Genomic DNA, 23,491 nt, shown 5'->3' on the forward strand with positions numbered 1-23,491 from the left:
GTTAAAGAAAAAACTTCTCTTTTTTTCACTATTCACTGCAACATAATCACCATCCAGCCCTCAACTATCAGAAACTACTGTATTTGTAATGAAATGTACTTCAAAATTAATTTAACACTACCACACAAGTGTCTAGATTATTATATTAAAAAAAAAAAAAAAAAAAAAAAAAAAAAGGTGACACCCAAGATCACAAATCTGGCAAAAAGTACTTCCTACAATTTGTACCACTTAAATGCAGCTGATATTTCAGTTTTAAAATAACTTGCTAAAATTTCAACAAAAGTCATTTCATGTACTTAATTGATAACTTTGTCACATGCCACACTAACACAAACTATGTGAAGTGAGCAACACCAGTGTCATACCACAAATAAAGACGAATGGACAGCATGATATTTGGGCTTTTCTTTTATTTCTTTGTTACAAATTGGGGGAAAAAGGTGGTCCTTTACTTGCCAGGGAGGATGATGCCATCATACTGAAAAAGAAAAAAAGCGTAAGCAAATTTAGGGATATAGAGGAAAAAAAGTTTGTACGTTTGCGCAAGAAGACTGTTTGGAAACTAAATCAACATAGGTATCAATTTTTTAAACACCTTCTGTTGGAACCAGCGCATTGCCTCCTCTTTGCAGATACGGTGCTTGGCGCCGATGCGTCCCTTCTTCCTCTTTTTGTCGGCAATGCTGAAACCAGGTCTACCAAGAACCTACAGCAAACACAGAATTAGGACTGCTTATTCCTAGCTGCCCAAATAACCATGATATTAAAGGTATTGCACCACAACCGCCACGCATTAGTAAAATAACTTATAATATGGATGATTCTGGACTTATTACTGGCTGAGCTGCTTTTGAAGCCATTGTAAAATATTGTATATACAGTCAACTGTGAACTTATTACATCAGTAATACAACAAAACTGAATCGGTGTTGCCCGAGAACCATTCTGCTCTGTTCCATGTTACCTAAAATCAATCCACATCACAGTTTCTTAAGACTTATTGCTTTAATTCAGTTTCAGACCGCCTAAAGCTCATCATGAAGGGAAAAGTGCTTCCTAAAATCCACCTACAGTACAGCTGGTATTAAAATGGATACTCAGATGAGCAAGTATAGTGGCAGAACAAGATCACTTAAAATAAAACTCCTTAACCAAACAGGAAATTAATATGATTCTGCAGCTATAATGTAAATAGATGCATAAATGTGACCCTTCTGGATCAATAAAATGCAACTCACCACATAAAAGTCCAAGCCGTAGATACCAATGCTTGGGTCGTACTTGATGCCCAAATCAATGTGTTCCTGGATACCAAAGCCGAAGTTTCCTGTGTCTGAGAAGTTGTTCTTTCTCAACTCGTACTCACGCACCTACACATACAGACACACACAAACAAATAAATTAACAACTGCTTACAAACAAGACAGTATCCATAAACAAAACATGACATTTAAAGAACCCATTATGCATGCACTATGAGTGAGCTACAGCCCTGGCTTATTTTAGCACAACAGATAAGCAGCCTGTTTCCATTAACTACAGATTCCTCTCACCTTCAGTCCCTTCTCCAGGATTTCCTCAGCCTTGGCTCCACGGACAGTGCAGTGGACTGCAATCTTTTCATTTCTACGGATACCGAAGGATCGCACAGTGTAGCGGGCTGGCGGGAGACAATTAGACTTAATGCATGGCACAACTTAAACACGAATGAATATAAATCCACATTCATAAGATATAACAAAGTGCAATCATCTTCAACCAGTAGCAAAAGATCTGACATCCACCTACCCTTGGAGAAGACAGGAGTCTGTCCCGTCAGCTGTTCCAGCACCTTGGCAGCACGGGTCAGTCTGTCCCCGCTCTCCCCCACACAGATGTTCAGGCACAGCTTGCGGATGCGCAGCTCCCTCATGGGGTTCTCCTTCTTCTCACCCTGGTCCTGTTCAACGATTCACAGCCAAATAATTAGCTGTCATGAAACCGGGTTTCTCACAAACCTCACCAGCTCCCACAATGTCAGGCTGAAGATGTAACAAAAGTAAAACCATAGCTCTTAAAAATGAAGTACTAAACAAGAGAAAAGCTCTAACGAACCAATAGCTACTACATTATCACCATGGGTCCGAGATGAACATGCCCGGACATATTCACCATTCGGAAAGCTGCTAGTATGGCAATATAAGCAAACAAACTATCAACATTTCACTTTTCATACAACGAAGATGCCGGTTATTCAACCGGAACCTCTCGGTTCCACAGAAACAGTACAGGCAGCATTGGAAGCACAGAAGTAACTAAGCTAGTCAGGGACCTGTCGTCTCTGCTCTACAGCACACTGTAAAGCTAACTCCGATATCTGCCGCATCTAATCATTCTGGCCACAAATACTGCCATCCTTCTGTATTTCACAGCGGCAGGGACTAATAACAGTGTGCTTTACGTGATTATTGCATGCCGACAAGCAGATGTTTGTTGATTTTAATGATACTCTTTCATGATCACAATTTTTCTTGTACTCACCGCCATGTTTGATTACTAAGAAGAGAACGAAACACTTCCGGCGCAGAGCATTTATGCTGCGTTTTGAGTCCGCAGAACTACACATCCCAGCATGCTTTGCGCTACGGAGCGAACTTTGGGTAATATTCAAAGACTCCAAAATTGAAGTCAAAGACCAGATTTAATATGAGTCACTTACACAGTTGCTTAAGAGTTCAGAATATAGGGGAATATATAAATTGGTGAAGGGAAAATAGTTTTCAGTGTTAGGAAAGCCTATCATAGATCACTCGGCTCGGAATTGGAAATTCTGTTTTAAATCATGTTCATGAAACAGGACTATGTAACGTTAGCGCATTGGTTCTCTCAATTGTATTCCTCGCGCCGCCTGCTCTGCTCTGCATATTTTGTATGTTTCTCTCATGGCTTCAGACGCCCTGCGAAGTGTACAACAATGGAGTCAATATAACGCCTTATATATACGCAAACAAATAAAGTTTTGCAAAAGAAAATAAAGTTTTGAACTTGAGCAATGAACACCATATGACCATGTCAATCAGAACACAGTTCATGCACAGAGCTCACTTCTAACGAGCTGAATATCTGAATCGGTGTGTTAACAAAGAGAGACATGCAAAATAATGCAGTTTCGCTGTTATTAAATCCATCAGGCTGTCATCAAAAATACAAAGTTAAATAGGCTACTTACATACTTACTCAAAATAACAAATGATATAGCCTACTGAAAAAAAAACTGTCGAAACCATTTCCACTCAGAAATAGCTAGAAAACTTCCCCAAAAATTACAAGGAAATGACAAGTAACATTGAAACATTGTAACACTGAAATAAACATACAATTTTGAAGAAGAAAAAAAACCTGAAATAGTATTTTCTTGTAAAGCGTACTCCAATTTCTTTTATTTGCATCTTTGAAAAATAATTTTGGACAAGAAGAAAACTGTAGTTTTAATATTTTAGTCCATCCCTGCTGCACAGAAAAAAAGCCGCTTATTTTGTTGCACTTTTATGAATCTTGGTAAATACAATACCGTTAAAGCAAACATTTGCATGTCTTTCCTGTAAAGTGGGCCGTTCCACATCTACTCAGACTAAAGTCCAGAGAGAACTGTCTTTAAGGTCATAGACCTTAGTCAACACTGTTAGACTTTTTATCGTATTTTTGCGGTAACTTACTGGCAGCACTATTGCCAGTAAGTTACTGTAAGTTCCCCTTTACAGTAGCTTACCTGTAAATGTGTTTTACGGTAAGATGCCCTTACCGCAATGTAATTTTACAGTAAGATGCTCTTACCGCGATTTCATTTTACAGTAAGATGCCCTTACCGCAATTTAATTTTACAGTAAGATGCTCTTACCGTGATTTAACTTTACAGTAAGATGCCCTTACCGTGATTTCATTTTACAGTATGATTCCCTTCATTTAACAGTATATTAGTCATTTTATTTTATTTTAATAATAATAATATTTTAATATTTATATTTTACATTAATGCTATTGAATTTAACCAATTCCAAAAAAAGTGACTTGAGTCCATGTACATCAACATATTGTTTATTGTGCTTTTTTGTCAAACAAAATATTTTATTATAAACAAATCATCTAATTAAAACAAAACTAAGTTACAAAACAAAACAAATAAAATAAAAAATAATTCACAATCAAAAATACACTTCAAAACAGTTCCAAACTTCCACTCCTCCAATCACAGCAGATCACTGGTGTCAGGTGGCATCAATTCCTTTCTGCATATGGGAAGTAGATAGAGAAACAGGGAGAAAGGGGAAAATAAATAAATAAAGAAAACAAAACAAAACAATTACATCCTTGGAATAACACACTCACACAGCAAGTTCTACAGATTGTAGCACCAGCACCAGATTTGGTAGCACCGCACATGTGATATTAATTTTACATGTTTTGTCTCTAAGAAATGAACAGGTCCCCATTGACTTCCATAGTATTTAATTTTTTCATACCATAGAATTCAAAGGACTATTTGGTTACCAATATTGTTCAAAATATGATCTTTTATGTTCAACAGAATAAATAAATTCATTCAGGTTTGGAACAACATAAGAGTGAGTAAATTACATATTTTTTATTTTTTTAAAGCTTTCTCTTCTTTTGGGCAAAGGAATTACACGATTCTCGTAAAAATTTGGAAAGATTGTCGAGTTTTTTTAATTTACATAATAGACAATAAGTAAGTGTACACTATGCAACTATCGCTTTACATTTTCCTATATTAAAAATAGCAGAACTGTGATCCTTTCACCTAATTATCATTCTCACATTTCTCAATCTGTCTCCACCTTTCACTTTAAAAGGTTATATTATTTGCTTTTCTATTGGTGTGTAGTTCACAGTTATCTTTTTACCTTGATTTAATTTCTTAACAGAGCTTTTTCTTTAAATATTACTTGTACTTCTACTTATGGAGATTTTGTAGTCCACTGCCACCTATTATCCCAAGAGTGCCAGTCGAATCAACAAGTCCACTTGTCCAGAGCACTTACTACTGTGTAGAGGTTTGGGGGGATAGTAAAGCTATCGGGTCAAGAGTAGTGAGTGATTCTCTTTGTCTTTTGTTGTTTGATTGCAATGGCAAACAGCATCAGTATACTGTATATAGGCTACTGTTACTTTAAGACAGAATGCACAGATCCAAAATAATTACTTACATGCATCCAATTTTTTCCCTATTATTTACGTTCACTTAAGACATGATTGTGGACTATTCAATTTCTGGGCTTACGTGAATACTATTCATGTCATGCATTTTGACACATACATATGTGTATTTGATCTGTAAAAGCACAGAACTGAAATGGGTGCTCGAATGTTGACAGACTGTGTGCTCACTCTTCGAATGAGTGTGCACAAAGTGCTGCCTGTCAGTATGCAGGTGCTAAATTGAGATATCTTGCATGGTTTATTGCAATTTTAATAACTTACATTTTTGCATTTTGCCTTTTTCTCATTTACCCACATTTCTTTATTGTTCAAATGCATCAGTAACTTTAAGCAGTCATAACACGCAATGCATTGACATGGATTTAACATTTCAGAAAGCAACAAGTGCAAATAAAATGTTAATCTTCTCTGTGGTTGCATTTTAAGACCTTTGAAACCTGGATTTAAGACATTTTGACGCTGATTAAGGCCTTATCTTTTCATTAACAAATTTAAGACATTAAGACTTTTAAAGGATCCACAGGCATATGGAGCCAAAAGAGTCTCAATAAAGATAAATGCACACACTACATTCACATATGCACACATAGGATTCATACATGCACACACATAATTCATAAATACACACACAGGATACACAAATGCGCACAAAATTCACAAATGCACACATAAAATTTAAAAAGCAAAGAAGGTTCACAAATGCATACAAAATTCAGAAATGCACACAAAATTCAGAAATACACACACAATTCAGAAATGCAAAAAACATTTACAAATGCGCTCAAGATTCACAAATGCACAGGACAAGATTCAGAAATGTATTTCTGATGCACACACACATATATCTTGATTTACAAACTGCTTGCGGTCTGTGAACTTCACTGCATTTGTGTGTGAATTTTGAGACTCCCCTGACTTGGCTCGACACACAAATGCCTTTTTTTAAACAGGGAATGATCTGCAACCAATCAGATATCTCCCTTGTTTTAGCCAATCACAAGAATGCACCCCACGTGGGGGATTGTTTACTTATAAGCCAATCAGCGAACTACTCACTTTCCTCACGCAGCGAACGACTCACTTTCCTCAGCGAACTACTCACTTACCTCACGCAGCCGGCGACCCACTTTGCGCAGCCGGAGAGTCACTTTCCTCTCGCAGCGAACGACTCACTTTCCTCACGCAGCCGGCGACCCACTTTGCGCAGCCGGACACTCACTTTGCGCAGCAGGAGACTCACTTTCCGCAGCCGGAGAGTCACTTTCCTCTCGCAGCGAACGACTCACTTTCCTCACGCAGCGAACGATTCACTTTCCTCACGAGTCATGCAGCGAACGACTCACTTTCCTCTCGCAGCGAACGACTCACTTTCCTCACGCAGCGAACGATTCACTTTCCTCACGAGTCATGCAGCGAACGACTCACTTTCCTCACGCAGCGAACGACTCACTTTCCTCACTCAAAGAGCAACTCACTTTCCTCAGCGAACGATTCACTTTCCTCTCGCAGCGAACGACTCACTTTCCTCACGCAGCCGGAGACCCACTTTTCGCAGTCGGAGAGTCACTTTCCTCTCGCAGTGGACCACTGACTCTCTCTTCATGTAAGAACCGAATATTATAATTAAAGTGACTTCTATATTGCATCCAAAAGAATATTTAGATATATTTAAATATTCAAAAAGGTGTAATTTTTTTTTAACTTTCATTAAAATATTTCAATAAAATGAAATAATTGCTTATTGCAAATTTATGAATCCATGGTTAACTTTTTTTCTGCAGTCACTGGGCTACATGTATTGAGACATTTTTAAATTTATATTTTGTAAAAAATAATAAAAAATAAACCTGAATTGTAATCTAAACATCTGTATTTTCATACAATTTCATAAATAAGTAGGCTATAATATGCTGCACCACAGGCATATCGCGCTGTGTGAACGTGTTCATGTGATTGGCTTATAAGTAAACAATCCCCCGTGGAGTGCGTTCTTGTGATTGGCTAAAACAAGGGAGATATCTGATTGGTTGCAGATCATTCCCTGTTTAAAAAAAGGCAGTGAAGTTCACAGACCGCAAGCAGTTTGTAAATCAAGATATATGTGTGTGTGCATCAGAAATAAATTTCTGAATCTTGTCCTGTGCATTTGTGAATCTTGAGCGCATTTGTAAATGTTGTTTGCATTTCTGAATTGTGTGTGTATTTCTGAATTTTGTGTGCATTTCTGAATTTTGTATGCATTTGTGAATCTTCTGTGCTTTTTAAATTTTGTGTGTGCATTTGTAAATTTTGTGCGCATTTGTGTATCCTGTGTTTGTATTTATGAATCATGTGTGTGCATGTATGAATCCTGTGTGTGCATATGTGAATGTAGTGGCGCCTCTGAGTGGCGCCGATACAGGATGGCTGCCTCCGTGACGTGCTCTGCAGTTGTTTTTGTGTTTTTGTTAGTTTGTCCTGTCTTTAGTTATATTCCTGCAATCAGTTTCACCAGGGACGAATTGCTGGATATTCGGCAACACACATCTCCCGATATTTCACCGGTTTTCGACTATTGTGATGTTTTGCTGGACATTCTTGTCGGCGGAGCGGCTGCCCTGATCACACGCTTCAAGAGGACGCGCAGGCGGGGAAAGCGAGCGGGAGCGCTCGTGAGACTCAGAAAACGCGGATTTCGAACGCCGTTGCCTAGCATCCATCTGGCAAATCTCCGCTCTCTACCCAACAAAACGGACGAACTGCTTCTGCTCTCTCGGACAAATAAAGATTTCTCCCACTCTGCTGCTCTGTGTTTCACGGAAACTTGGCTGAATGACACCATACCGGACAGCGCGGTCCATCTGCCGGACTTTCAGCTGTTTAGAGCGGATCGCGACGCAGAATCAACGGGGAAATCGCGCGGCGGCGGGACATGCTTTTACATCAATGAACGGTGGTGTACAGATGTAACTGTGTTAAAGAAGACGTGCTGCTCAAATCTCGAAACGCTCTTCATTAACTGCAAGCCGTTCTATTCGCCGCGGGAGTTTCATTCGTTCATTCTGGTTAGTGTTTACATCCCTCCTCAAGCGCACGTGAGCTCAGCTTTACAGAAACTCGCTGAGCAGATCACAGAGACAGAACAACAACACCCAGACTCTGTTTTAATCATTCTTGGGGACTTTAATAAAGCCAATCTCTCCCGTGAACTGCCAAAATACAGACAGCATGTTACTTGTCCCACAAGAGACAGTAATATATTGGATCACTGTTACACAACAATAAAGGATGCATTTCACTCTGTTCCACGAGCAGCTTTGGGACATTCTGATCACCTTCTGGTTCATCTTATACCGACCTACAGGCAGAAACTAAAATCAGCTAAACCTGTATTAAGGACTGTAAAAAGATGGACTAATGTAGCAGAGCAGGATTTACAATCTTGTTTTGACCTCACTGATTGGAGTGTTTTTGAAGCTGCTGCCACCGATCTGGACGAACTCACAGAGACCGTAACATCATATATCAGTTTCTGTGAGGATATGTGTATTCCTACCAAGACTCAACTAAATTACAACAATGACAAACCGTGGTTCACTGCAAAACTCAGACAGCTCCGTCAGGCCAAAGAAGATGCTTACGTGAAGGGGGACAATGTCTTGTATAAACAGGCTAAATACACACTGGAAAAGGAGATCAAAGTGGCAGAGAGGAATTATTCTGAAAAAATAAGGACTCAGTTCACTTCGAACGACTCCGCATCAGTGTGGAAAAGCCTAAAGAAGATCACCAATTACAAGACACCACCCCCCAGCACTGTGGAAAATCAACGACTGGCAGACGATCTGAACGGGTTTTACTGCAGGTTTGAAAGAACACCCATCACCTGCCCTGAACACCTCTCCACACAACCGTTCACACCAATAACAACTCCTGCAACCAACCCTGAATGCCTCTCCAAACAAACGTTCACACCATTCACAGCTCCTGCAACCAACCCTGAATGCCTCTCCACACAACCGTTCACACCATTAACAGCTCCTGCAACCCATCCTGATCACCTCTCCAATCAACCGCTCTCACCATTCACAACTCCTGCAACCAACCCTGAATGCCTCTCCAAACAACTGTTCACACCACTCACAACTCCTGCAACCCATCCTGAACACCTCTCCAATCAAGCGCTCTCACCATTCACACCTCCTGCATCCCCCCTCTCCCCCACACCTGCAATACAGATCAGCGAGGATGCGGTGCGCCAGGTCTTCAGGAAGCGGAAAAGGAAAAAAGCACCAGGCCCAGATTGTGTTACACCAGCCTGTCTGAAATCCTGTGCTGACCAGCTGGCCCCCATCTTCACAAAGATCTTCAACAGATCGCTGGAGCTGTGCGAAGTCCCTTCATGCTTCAAACGCTCCACCATCATCCCCATCCCAAAGAAATCCAAAATTACAGGACTAAATGACTACAGGCCTGTGGCTCTAACGTCTGTAGTCATGAAGTCATTTGAAAAACTGGTGCTGGCCCACCTGAAGGACATCACTGGACCCTTGCTGGATCCTCTTCAGTTTGCCTACAGAGCAAACAGGTCTGTGGACGATGCAGTAAACATCGGACTGCATTATGTTCTGCAACACCTAGACAGACCGGGGACCTATGTGAGGATCCTGTTTGTGGACTTCAGCTCTGCCTTCAACACGATCATCCCAAACCTCCTCCTGCCCAAACTAACTCAGCTCTCCGTGCCCACCTCCGTCTGTCAGTGGATCAACAGCTTCCTGACAGACAGGCAGCAGCTAGTGAGGCTGGGAAAATACACATCCAGCACCCGTACAATCAGCACCGGAGCTCCCCAGGGCTGTGTTCTCTCCCCACTGCTCTTCTCCCTGTACACTAATGACTGCACATCTAAGGACCCCTCTGTCAAGCTCCTGAAGTTTGCAGATGACACCACACTCATCGGCCTCATTCAGGACGGTGACGAGTCTGCTTACAGACAGGAGGTTAAAGAGCTGGCTGTGTGGTGCAGTCTCAACAACCTGGAGCTTAACACGCTCAAAACAGTGGAGATGATCGTGGACTTCAGGAGAAACCCCCCTGCACTCCCCCCACTCACCATCATGAACAGCACTGTGACTGCAGTGGAGTCATTCAGGTTCCTGGGCACCACTATCTCTCAGGACCTGAAGTGGGACATTCACATTGACTCCATTGTGAAAAAGGCCCAGCAGAGGTTGTACTTCCTTCGCCAGCTGAGGAAGTTTAACCTGCCACAGGATCTGCTGAAACAGTTCTACTCCACCATCATCGAATCCATCCTCTGCACTTCAGTAACTGTCTGGTTCCGCTCAGCTTCTAAATCGGACCTCAGAAGACTACAGAGGGTAGTCCGGACTGCTGAGCGAATTATCGGTACAACCCTCCCATCTATTCAAGAACTGTACTTATCCAGAGTGAGCAAAAGGGCTGTTAAAATCACTCTGGACCCCTCACATCCAGCACACTCCCTCTTTGAACTGTTGCCATCTGGTCGACGCTACAGAGCACTGAGCACCAGAACGACCAGACACAGGAACAGTTTCTTCCCTCAGGCAATCCATCTTATGAACAGCTGATAATAACTGTGGGACACACTACACTATTTATATTTATATACACTACACTTTTTATCCAACACACATACTTAGCGTACACGTAAATCTTTTGCACATAATATACATGTACATACATGGAACACACTATACTACTTATATTTATATTTATATACACATACACTTATTTATCCAAACACACATACTTAGCGTACAGTTACAATTTTTCCACATAATATACATGTACATACATAAATGCTCTTTTTAATATACCTGCCATACATTGTCAATTTGTATATTGTCAATCCTTACCCACCTATTTGTATTTTTTTGTATTTTTTATTCCTTATTGTGTTTTTTGTTCTGTCGCTGTTATGTTGCACTGCGGAGCTCTGTCACGAAAACAAATTCCTCGTATGTGTGAACATACCTGGCAATAAAGCTCATTCTTCTTCTAGTGTGTGCATTTATCTTTATTGAGACTCTTTTGGCTCCATACAGGCACCCTGAGTACAGTAGCGACAAATATTTAATGGAACTGCAAAGATTGTGTACTGGTGTTTGACTGATTGTGGTGGCCTGTCTGGGCCAAATTTTTGTCCCAGTCCAGCCCTGCATTAGAAACTTACCTAATTTGCAGTCTTCCATTCAAATTCCGTAAGCCTCTGCAGGAATGTTGCTACCCGGGAGTTGATGGCTGCAACTTTTCTCTGTACAGTTCCACCTGTCTTTCGGCTTTTACCGAATTTTGCAGTGCACTTTGTGCCCTCTTCAGGATTGATCCTGACAAAGAATCTAAAAACAAACACAGGTCTTAAATGTTCATATTAACACATACAGTAGTCATCTTTAAAAGCGGCCCTGTGCATTTATCAATTTTAATGACATGGAGGCAAAGAACCACCCAAACCGAAATGACCCTAAATCATTTAATGCATAGCTAGCCATGGATAATCCCGCTTATACCATGGTCATTTGCCAGCACTGACAACTTAAAATTGTTGTTGCTGTTTGCAGAAAGTTCGCAATATTTGACCGGGAGGGACAAATTGACCCAACAACTAATCAATTAATAAAACATTTTGGTTTCTTATAATTTGGCTTTGGCTGCATTGCATGCCATTTTATTTATATTATTCTGAAATGAACGAAATGACTCGAAAAAGATTCTTTAATTTTGCTGAACGAGACTCAAATATCCGAGTCAGTAAAATTATCCAAACTTCCCACTACTACACAGCGGTGTTTCGTTTATGAATGAATCTGCGTTTTCAAACAAATCTAGTGAGTCAATGACCCACTATTTTAAACCTTCTATTTAAAACATTAATCTCATAACATATTGTTATCATAAATTTAAATGCATTCATGCCCCTTCTGAGCCTCATTAAAGTCCCAGTGAACAGAAAGTTGCAAACAACTTTTCTCCAGTGTTGTGAAGTATTTCCATGTGAAACGGAATATTAAATAGAGGGCAGGGTTTTACTTTATTTTTTATTTAATTTTTATTAAGGTTAAATAAATAAAAAAAATACCTAAGTGCTCCTAAAAAGAAATGTAAGTGTAAAGCCCTAAGTTATGCATTACAATATGTTAATGCATCTGAACTGATAGTCAAAACATACTTACAAAGCCAAAGATCCTCAGTGCTTGTGGCTCTTAAAAGAGCCTTTGGGCTGTAGTTAGCTCCTGATGACACAGGGAAAAGAGAAAAAGAAGAAACATTATTTTTCGTCAATGATTCATGGGTAATGACTATATGAAGATGTTAAATCACAGATCTGGGATCACTTACACAATCAGATGACAATCAACACTGAAAAAAGGGAGAAGAAAATCAGTTTTACCAATAATCAGCATAGAATATCTAAAATATTTTGCAATGAATATTTTTCAATTAATCTATTGGTCTGCCTTTACATTGCTTTAAAAGCGTTACTATTTTAACATGTCATATTTCTGTCACGTGCAGAGTGAATCGCACGGTGAACCAGACAGTTTGCAGCATTCAATTTGCTGTCGGTCCAATAAACCTCTTACATCGTGTCTAGACTTTGTTGATGAGAGGATTCGCGAGCCTGCATAATTCGGCACTGAATTAAAATGGCGTTGTGAGCAGTGAGTAGATTCTGACTAACTTGAACACCTTTGATAGGTCATTGCGTTCAAGAGACCAGACAACTAACGTTATGTCTGTGAATGGCTACATTGATGCTCACCGCTGCAAAATGCGTTGTAAGATTCATTTGCCATTCACCAGAGAGTGAACACAAATAAGCACTAATATACACTGGAGCTGGAGCGCTTGCCAAATCTGTTGCGCCAATACATTATTTCAGTATCAATTGAGTGTGCTCTTGCTTGCAGTGGACTGGGGGAGAGAGACTGCGAGAGAGTGCGTTTGAGAATTCGCGCCAACGTTACTTTAAATAGCCTAACGTCACACACATTTAACGGCATTCATTTAAATGACGAGTAAAATATACCATAACTGGTCTTAAAAAATACGGAAAACCATTGTGAAAATACTACATTGGGTCCATCTAAAAGCAGTCAGTCAACTGTATGACATAATGGGATATGAAAGCGGCAGTTTTTGAGGAAAACTAAAAGTTCCTTCAGACTGTCGTGTTAATAATAGCCTATTAGATTGTATTATTTACTTTCTTCATAAATTTAGCTATATTTAATTGATATTGGTAATGGTTTACGTTGTAAAAGTAACTTATAAAATAAATTTGTTAAGTAAAAAGTACTTACCTCAGAAAAACTTGCAGCTGGCTTCTAGTAGCGATCCACTCTGACAGACGTCAGTTTTGCGCGCACTCGACACGTCACACAAACATCAGTTTACATTCTGCCAGGTTGTTGCGCAGGCTTTGCACGTGAGCAACAATTTAAAATTTGTGAGGTCTAAGCAAAGTTATTATTATTATTATTATTGTTGTTATTTAAATATCACCACACCTGTGCTCTTATACCTGGAATGAAAATAAAACAAAAAATGCCTAATTTGCCTGTATGGGAACCAGCTGTCGATTACTATTATTATTAGGGCCCGAGCACCGATGGTGAGAGGACCCTATTGTTTCTGCTCCGTTTATTATTATTATTATTATTATTATTATTATTATTATTATTGTTGTTGTTGTTGTTGTTTTTTTATTGGAGAAAATGCTACTATTAAAATTAACATCCAGTGTGTGAAATGAGAATAATTTTATGATTTTCATCTGCAGAACAAGACGGAAAAAACTATAAAACATTATCATATGACATTTTAATAGGCCTAAAACATTAATACAATATGCATATAGCCCTATGAGTAATACAAGTTGTGGACACAATGACAAAGGCAATTTGCATACAAAAAGGCATACAACTTAATTGTATGTATAGATATCTGTCTTCTTCATTTACAGTAGCACTACTGCTTTTGCGTAAACAGTAAAGTACTGTAAATGACCATATACAGTAAGTTACTGTAAAATTCATACAAAATACCCACAATGCAGTGCATATTACAGTAGTTTACCGTAACTAATATAAATGGTATTTTACTGGGCTTTTTTGCGGTAAGTTACTGTAAAATTACGGCAAAGTCTAACAGTGAAGTTAGACACTGAATTTGATTTAATGTGGATGAAAACATATAGACTAACAGTCTTTACAATAGAACACACTGTATTAATGTCCTATGTCTTATTTCCTCAACTCAAATGTTTCAAAATTGTTTTATGAAATTTTTGTCCAATATATATATATATATATTAAAGACATTTAGTCAGCTGTACGACCAATATGCTGTTAAAGAAAAACACTACTACTTATCCCTTGTTTCCATTCCTGTCACAAAGGAAATATGGCACTACTCTGAAGGTCTAAATTGCTAATTCAGTCCTTAGCACAGCAAAACATACATGTATGAAATCAGACTTCACATCCAGTTCATATAAGCTGTCTTTTCTTGGATTTAATTAAAAGTGTTTTATTTTTTTCCTCCAATTTTATTTCTCATGGATATATGGCTGTACATTTCTGATAAAACACACAGAAAATAATTTAAGCATATGACATAAATGGATGATCTTTTACATAATTTTCACTAGAAATGTTTGCAATCATTTTATATTGCGCAAATGATTACCTCTCCATATCTGGAGAGGATTAAAAAAAAAAAACATCAGTCATCATTCATTTTTGAAATACACATCCGATTCCTACACACACAATGACAACCATTAAGCATACATATACATGCTTAAAAGAACGCTCAGAAGCCACAATACTCTCTGTGCCACTGATTGGGTGAATCACAGCATCAGTGTCAGGAACAAGAGCAGAGGTAGGACTTGGGACCTTCAGAACAGGGAGCCCCAATTCTCTTTGTTCCCTCAGAACATTGGTCAGAAATAAAAGAGCTCGCTTGGGAAATGCAGGTGGGGAGAAAAGATTATGTTCGCGGACGAAGAAGTGGGGTAGTGAACCATTCAGTGCACATTGCTCAAAGTATCCAAAGAGCTTCATGAAGGAGATGGACAGCTGGCCTGGAGACCAAAGGGTATCGTGCACTCTGTCTGAAAGGATGTGGAAGAAGGCTGTTTTCCCATGGTAGGAACACAGAGGCTCAAGCTCTTTGGGATACTGCTGCTTCAGTCCCTCAATCAGACACTTCAGAAGCCGCAAACAAAGTTTCCTATAAGAAAGAAGAGAAAAATCTTAGGGGCATCATAACATGAATCTATAACATAACCAGCTATAAAAATGAGTGTTCGCTCATACCGACAACACCTATTGGAATGAGTCTCACAGCACGTCTTCTTATTGCCATGATAATGCATCATCTCTTTTTCAATGTGAGAGAATGATATTCGCCAGCTCTCTGAAAACAAATTCAAATATATAAATCCTTTATGCTAAGGAAAGAAAGACATTTTTTGTAATGACTGAATTTTTAGGTGTTGTGCCCGCATACCTTTGGCGTCATCTTTGAGGTTTCTTCCTTTTGGTCTCTTTGGGACAAAATACACAGCCTTACTTAAAAATTGGCGACGACTTTTTTTTCCAAGCCATTTGTCTATATTGGGGCCTGCCCGTGCTGCTTGTGGCCAACCTTGTGGCACCTCAAGAGTAGGAACAATGTCCACAGACATCACATCATCCTCATTCTCTTTCGCCTTAAATTCAAGGGTCACTGCCGGTGAATTTATTAGATTTCTGCGTATCACCCAACCTTCACCTGTAAACGGGTGGCAGAAGGTTATATACCTTTCGAAAATTTGAGGTCAAGATGTTTTATGTTTTTTCTTGAGCAGCAAATCAGCATATTAGAATGATTTCTGAGGGATACTGTTACACAGACTGGAGAAATTGCTGAATATTTTAAAATCTTTTTACTTCATTTTTGCATCAAATACACTTTCAAATAATTAAAAATCTTACCCCAAATTTTTTAATTGTAGAGCATAAAAAGCTATCTGAACATGACATGGTGTTGAGAGAAAGATCAATAAAACGCACCTTGAAAATGATTGCTAATGAATTTGCGGACCAAGCGGTTCATTTCTGCTTTGATTTTGGTTGCTGAGACGGTTCGTTCATCTTCCAGAAGAAAGTGCTGGATTTCAGTTCGTGTGGCTTTGCAAAGCTTTATCTTATAAAACAGTCCTTGATATTCTTCCAGTTCTGAGAGTACAAGCCTTGGGCCTTTCAGTTTCAGCATAATGTCAAACTCATTGGGTTTGTTGATCTGTTGGTGATAGAATTATATTTTGTCATTCCATTATTTCAATAATCATTTTAGTCAATCTTTGTTCTTCTAGATGTGGAGGATTATTGCACTAGCGTTCAGAAGTTTGAGGTCGGTAAGATTTTTTAAACGATTTTGAAAGAAGTCTTCAGTGTCACATGATCCTTCAGAAATCAGTGAAATATGCTAATTTGCCGCTCAAGAAACTTTCCTTATTATTATCATTGTTGAAAACTGTTTTGTGTGTGTGTGTGTGTGTGTGTGTGTGTGTAGACGAAGGTTCTTAAAAAGTTATTAAAAAGTTCAACAGAGTGTTTTTTGAAATAGCTGAACATTTTTAAATCATGTGAACACTGAATAATTTGTAACATTATAATTTACTTTACTGTCACTTCTGCTCAATTTACTGTATATTAAAAATAGACCATATCTGATACAAACTTGGGCAACTCTTTCTATTTGACGCTACTAGCTGATTTTTCTCAAAATAATCATTCAGATTTTTTACCTTCACCAACTCATAATAGCTTCCACTGGTGAGAACTGAGACCTCCCTGAAGAAGGGCTGATCCTCATTATTCTTCAGGAATTCCAGCAAGCTGTCCATTAGATGGTTAACTATCTTCACAGCATTCTGCTGGTCAAGCTTGCGCAGCCGTAGATCTCGACCTCTCTGCCTGATCAAGCGGTCCAGCTCGGGTGAAATGGTAGAATCATCTCCAACTTTATGATAACAGAACAAGTATAAACAAATGTACATAGATACAAACATTAACTCAAAGAGCAACCTAGTAAAGATCCTCCACATTACATGATCTCCTCTGGCTTTCCATAATAGAGCTGTGAAAAACCCAAGGGCAGATATACAGTGGTCTTCAGATCCTCTGTTTTGATATTCAGTCCAGCCTAAAATCTGAATACAGAGTAAATTCAAAAGAAAATTGTATGGAAATGTGTTAGTATTTCTCCATAGATAAAACAATAAAAATCAGTTAAACCCATACACATAGAGAATAATTGACTATCAACTCAGTGGGTTTTTTTTTACAGACAATTGTGCAACACCTGAGAGCTTTACACCGTTGTATGACTTTCGTACATTTTAAGAGTATAAACGTAAACGGAACGCTCAAGCTTAAAAAGGGAATATAAAACAAAAGACATTCCAAACTGATAAAAACATCAGGGATGCTTTGATGGACAATATTTATATCTGTATTTTGCAACAAGAACAGAAAAATTACACAGCATTTACTAAAACTTACAGCAAAGTTAAAGCAAGGTAACTTTGTGACAAAGATTTTGATCTATTCTTCACCTATTTACATTTTCACCAGCATACTAGTTTATGATACACGTGAATCCAGACTTACCCACTTCCTGGTCTAGAGAATATGATCTACTCACACAGAAATACAACACAAGTGTATATTGATTCTAAGCTCCTCCCTGCCACATCAGATGATCTTTTGCTTTACAGTAAAAGTTTCTGGGTGTGACTTCATTCCGGTGATATAAAACCGAAACTTAAGGAACAGATCTTTGATGTTTGCATGCTAGATTCTTGTGTGTCAGCAGGTGTCACTCAGGTGTAGTGTGCACAGACGTATTTTATCAGCTGAAAGCAATGTCTAACTGTACAAATGCCTTTGTTATGTGCTGACCGAAGTGTATATGGTTAACCCTCAGAAGTTGATGAAATGGCGATTATGTTCTTAAGACTTTAAGGGATACAACAGACTGTTTGTTGAATTAAAACAGATGGCTGAATTTTACTAAACAAAAGTATGAATAAATGTTTTTTAACAATATAAACAATATGAGATTTTAGCCTAAAAGTGCACTGTGTGTACATAACAGTGCTATTTTTGTATTTAGATGCTATTATAATATTTAAAATTTTGAATTAGCTTTTATTTTTAGTAATAATTTGAATTCTTTTGCTTTTATTTCTGTTTTAGTTATAATTTTAGATATTTGAGTAGTTCAGTTTAAACTTATTTCAGTTATTTGCCACGGGTATATTTTTATTGATATTTATTTTAAGTTTTAAATCTAAAATGTGTATTTTCTTTTCTTTCAGCATTATTTCTATTAGTGTTCGTTATACATTTACATTTAGTCATTTAGCAGACGCTTTTATCCAAAGCGACTTACAAATGAGGACAATAAAAGCAATTAAAAACAACAAAAGAGCAATGATATACAAGTGCTATAACAAGTCTCAATTTTATTTACGCAGTACACATAGCAAGGGCTTTGTGCTTCTTTGGGATGGCACAATCAAGCGACGTTCACTTGCAGAATGCAAGCTTCTAGAGGGCACATAAGTCAGAAGTAATGAATTTAGGTAAAGGGGTGCAGAGCCAGTGGTAGTTTTGTAGGCAAATGTCAATGCCTTGAATTTTATGTGAGCATTATTATTTAGGGTAATATAATAGGATTAATTGTAAAGGTTTGATAGAACTGGCTGGAAGACCTGCTAATAGAGCAATGCAATAGTCCAGCCTGGACAGAACAAGAACTTGAACAAGGAGTTGTGTTGCATGTTCTGAAAGAAAGGGCCTGATCTTCTTGATTTTGAATAAAGCAAATCTGCAGGATCCGGCCAGTTTTATCAATGTGGTCTGAGAAAGTCAGCTGATCATCAATCATAACTCCAAGGTTTCTGGCTATTTTTGAAGGAGTTATGGTTGATGTGCCTAACTTGATGGTGCAATTGCGATATAATTAAATGTAATTTATATAATTAAATGTAATTTACTGTAAATTGTGTAATAATTAAATGTAATTATATAATTATATAATTAAATGTAATATATTGTAAATTGTAAATGTAATTACACTGAAAGATTCAGAATTCAAATGTGTAAAAAAAGAAAAGAATCTTAATCATATTTATCATGTTCAAGAAGAATTTATTTATGAATGCACTTACAATAAAACCCATTCATTATGCTTTGACCTCTACTAGAAAGAATAATGGCACAAAATGATGAATGATCACTGTTTATTTTTATAATGGTTTTCTCCTAAGGTGTTCAGAAATACATGGTTTCCTCCTTTCCTTCTGAAGCTTTTACGGTGGGTTTTTATCAGCTTAAGCCAGTCCTTTAAAACCGTGCTCAGGTTCTGAGACATTGCAGTGTAGGATTTCAATGAGGCTTGCTGGGTGTCAGATGCGCTGATTCATTTGGCTTTGGCAGCCTTCTGAGCAGACTTGGTCACCTTGCCAGCAGTGGAGGTTTTCTTGTCAACGGCCTTGATGACACCAACAGCGACGGTCTGTCTCATGTCACGCACAGCAAAACGACCTGAAAAGTAGTAGTGAAATAGGAAGGAGTTCAATTAAAGCAGAACCTTTAATTGATGTTCAATATATAATTTTCATGGCAACATAAATGTTGACACATACCCAGTGGTGGGTACTGAGAGAAGCTCTCCACACACATGGGCTTGCCAGGGACCATAAGAATAATGGCAGCATCTCCAGATTTGAGAGCCTTGGGGTTGTCCTCAAGCTTCTTGCCAGAACGACGGTCGATCTTCTCCTTGAGCTCAGAAAACTTGCATGCAATGTGAGCAGTGTGGCAGTCCAGCACAGGGGCATAGCCTTGAGAGATCTGACCAGGGTGGTTCAGGATGATGACCTGCAAGAAAGAGGGGTACATTATAAAGCACCTGACATTATGTAGATCATGCAGATAATATTCTATTATTAGTTATATCTAACCTGAGCGGTGAAGTTTGCAGCCTCCATAGGGGGGTCGTTCTTGCTGTCTCCAGTCACATTACCACGGCGGATGTCCTTGACAGACACGTTCTTAACGTTGAAGCCAACGTTGTCACCAGGGAGAGCCTCGGCAAGAGACTCATGGTGCATCTCAACGGACTTGACCTCAGTGGTCAGGTTGGCAGGGGCAAAGGTCACAACCATACCAGCTTTCAGAGTTCCAGTCTCAACACGTCCAACAGGCACAGTTCCAATCCCTGAGGGAAACACACAGACAGTGTTTGAATGAGTGGCAGAGGTTGGGTTCTCATTAGAGAGAACTGTGAATGAGTTTGGAGGCTGTGTTGTTATTGTTAATGAACACTAAATCTAAAAGCAAGCACCTTCGTTCAGTAAAATAAAAAAAAATAAAAAATTGGGAAACACTGAGACTAAACTTAAATGTATTACTTCAAAACTAACTATAAATCACTTTAGTTTTTTTTCCACTGTTATACTATACAATTTTCAACCTGTCTGCATTAAACATGAAAATAGTGTTTGTAATTTACTGAATAAGGATTAAACAAGAGGATAAAAAAAAAAAAGTACAAGTATGCCCATGGAGTTTAAAGATTTTATTAATTTACATGACTTTCCCAGATCTAGAAATCCCTTACTCATATTTACAGGTATCCAATGTTTTAAAAGAAAAACAATTGTTGAGGGATTCTCTTTAAAATAAGACGCCTCTTGGAAGTTTTCTTTGGATACATTTGAGAATCACTGCAATAACACTAGACTGTACTAAAAACATGAAAGCATTTTAGAATTGTACTAATTTGGCGTATTAACTATGGCAGAGCTAAAATACTAAAACTGATGAAATTACAAAACACAAAACTAGAAAACTAAAACAAAAAACTACAAATTCAGAACCAAAGACAAATAAAATCACTTAAATATATAAAAAAATAAAATTCCTACCTATAATAACCCTGGTTGATGGTTAATGCTTACCTCCAATCTTATACACATCCTGCAGAGGCAGACGGAGGGGCTTGTCGGTGGGCCGACTGGGTGGCAGGATGGAGTCCAGGGCCTCGAGAAGAGTAACACCGCTGGCAGCACCTTCCTTCCTCTCGATCTTCCATCCCTTGAACCAGGTCATCTATTATCCATAGAGAAAATAGAAACCAAAAACCATGAACAATCGCCGTGATCACAAACCCTAAAGAAAACCTTCAGGAAAAAGCAGCAGATGCTCACGTTTGTGCTGGGCTCCAGCATGTTGTCACCATGCCATCCAGAAATTGGGACGAAGGCAACAGTGGCAGGGTTGTAACCGATCTTCTTGATGTATGCACTGACTTCCTTAGTGATTTCCTCATAACGCTTCTGGCTGTAGGGGGGCTCGGTGGAGTCCATCTTGTTGACTCCAACAATAAGCTGTTTCACTCCCAGAGTGTAGGCAAGCAGGGCATGCTCACGGGTCTGTCCGTTCTTGGAGATACCAGCCTCGAACTCACCAACACCAGCAGCGACAATCAACACGGCACAGTCAGCCTGGAAGGAATTAATAAAATCACAACATTTAAACAATAATAATAATGCAACAATTAAATCATTACACACAGACACAGTAATCTGTGATAGATTTGTTGGCATTAAAAAAAAAACCTACCTGAGAAGTACCAGTGATCATGTTCTTGATGAAATCTCTGTGGCCAGGGGCATCAATGATGGTGACATAGTACTTGCTAGTCTCAAATTTCCAGAGAGAAATATCAATGGTAATACCACGCTCGCGCTCGGCCTTCAGTTTGTCCAGAACCCAGGCGTACTTGAAGGAGCCCTTGCCCATCTTGATGCAGAAAAAATATTCAGAAGCATATTTGAGATGTTTGTGAGACAGAATGGATAAAATAATAATATAGAGGCTGACAGATAGATAGATAGATAGATAGATAGATAGATAGATAAAGGAAAATAGCTTATAGAATACTAACATCTTTTCAAACAAAACATCTGTAAGTGATGTATTAATTACAACTCTATTTTATCATTAATGACTATGTTTTTGTAAAATACATTGCAAGCATATGCTCAGTTTGGACATTTTGAACAGACTGAGCCCAGTAAAACTGAACTGTAGATGTCGCTCACAACACATGGTGTTTAAAAAGACACGCCCAGAATATATTCGTCATCGAGAGACATTAGTCATCGAAAGTCACCCGGCTGTGATGACGTACCTCAGCGGCTTCTTTCTCAAACTTCTCGATGGTTCTCTTATCGATGCCTCCACATTTGTAGATGAGATGTCCGGTGGTCGTGGACTTGCCAGAATCGACGTGGCCGATAACCACGATGTTAATATGAGTCTTTTCCTTACCCATGTTGTAAATTTACTGTGGGGAAAGACATTGCTGAGTTTAGTTTAAGCATTTCCGTTCAAGGATTTCTGGCAATAAATAAGCACATGAGCGATGAAACCGGATCATGGGGCGTGGGGTAATCTCTGCGTCAACGAGCGGGACCGGCGGTGTTGCCATGTCCGCCTGTTATAATTTAAAGTATAAATAATATAACGACGTTATGTGGCGGGTTGATATAGTCGCAATTTTGCAAGAGCTCGGTTTACATAGCATAAAATGATTTACTATTAGTTGCAGCTGTTAAAGTGTTCACAGCGTTCGAGACGAACAACAGTTTTAATGCATTTATTTTCTGGGACGGAATTAGAAAACCCCGCATTTAGGTTACATAAATGGCTCGTTTCCATTTTAAGTCGAGCTTCTTTTCGCCAGATCTGGCAACACCCAGCCCTCCCTCCGTTCACTTCGTGTCCTCCATGTTGAAGGACTGGAATGACAGCACCAGCCATGTTCTCTCCAGCTTTACCAACAAGTTTGTGCTCTCTACGTGTATAAGTGGGAACGAGTTATGAGAAATCATAGAAACCTGGAAGTTAAATGAACCCGTTCTGAATCAGCTACCCTGAAAACAAATTAGACCACCTTATGATCTTAAATGCATTTGTGGGCTTTTCCTTTACAGCCTAGCTATTCTTAAGATTAAAACAATAAAATGAAGCCGTAATAAACTTACCCGACTAAAAGCACTACAGACAGCCCAGAGCAGACTGGAGAAAAAGGACCGAGTCACACTGCCCGTCTAAATTTATACAGGTTCAGAAAGGGGTGGGATATGAAAAAACACCTAGATACATGGATACTG

General features: G+C 38.8%; 3 protein-coding genes across 3 annotated transcripts; all 3 read right to left on the reverse strand.

Annotated features, from left to right (window-relative positions):
- Positions 1 to 396: 396 nt before the first annotated feature.
- On the reverse strand, positions 397 to 2,617 carry LOC132144724 (large ribosomal subunit protein uL5). Its single transcript, XM_059555287.1, has 6 exons — positions 2,524 to 2,617; positions 1,792 to 1,942; positions 1,557 to 1,663; positions 1,242 to 1,373; positions 599 to 709; positions 397 to 481 (listed from the first exon to the last, which is right to left on the reverse strand). Exons 1-6 carry the CDS (start codon positions 2,527 to 2,529, stop codon positions 452 to 454), a joined length of 537 nt encoding a protein of 178 aa, XP_059411270.1. The 5' UTR covers positions 2,530 to 2,617; the 3' UTR covers positions 397 to 451.
- Positions 2,618 to 14,748: 12,131 nt separating this feature from the next.
- LOC132145336 (cyclic GMP-AMP synthase) lies at positions 14,749 to 18,745 on the reverse strand. The gene is made up of 7 exons (XM_059556260.1): positions 17,913 to 18,745; positions 17,351 to 17,452; positions 17,048 to 17,262; positions 16,311 to 16,539; positions 15,766 to 16,029; positions 15,573 to 15,672; positions 14,749 to 15,486 (listed from the first exon to the last, which is right to left on the reverse strand). Exons 2-7 carry the CDS (start codon positions 17,370 to 17,372, stop codon positions 14,985 to 14,987), a joined length of 1,332 nt encoding a protein of 443 aa, XP_059412243.1. The 5' UTR covers positions 17,373 to 17,452; positions 17,913 to 18,745; the 3' UTR covers positions 14,749 to 14,984.
- Positions 18,746 to 19,436: 691 nt separating this feature from the next.
- On the reverse strand, positions 19,437 to 23,456 carry LOC132145338 (elongation factor 1-alpha-like). Its single transcript, XM_059556262.1, has 8 exons — positions 23,363 to 23,456; positions 22,507 to 22,662; positions 21,936 to 22,115; positions 21,521 to 21,817; positions 21,272 to 21,422; positions 20,273 to 20,529; positions 19,955 to 20,189; positions 19,437 to 19,853 (listed from the first exon to the last, which is right to left on the reverse strand). The coding sequence occupies exons 2-8, from the start codon at positions 22,648 to 22,650 to the stop codon at positions 19,729 to 19,731; spliced, it is 1,389 nt and encodes a 462-aa protein (XP_059412245.1). The 5' UTR covers positions 22,651 to 22,662; positions 23,363 to 23,456; the 3' UTR covers positions 19,437 to 19,728.
- Positions 23,457 to 23,491: the final 35 nt, after the last annotated feature.

Source organism: Carassius carassius, chromosome 8 (genome assembly GCF_963082965.1).
Source record: "Carassius carassius chromosome 8, fCarCar2.1, whole genome shotgun sequence".
Lineage (NCBI taxonomy): Eukaryota > Metazoa > Chordata > Actinopteri > Cypriniformes > Cyprinidae > Carassius > Carassius carassius.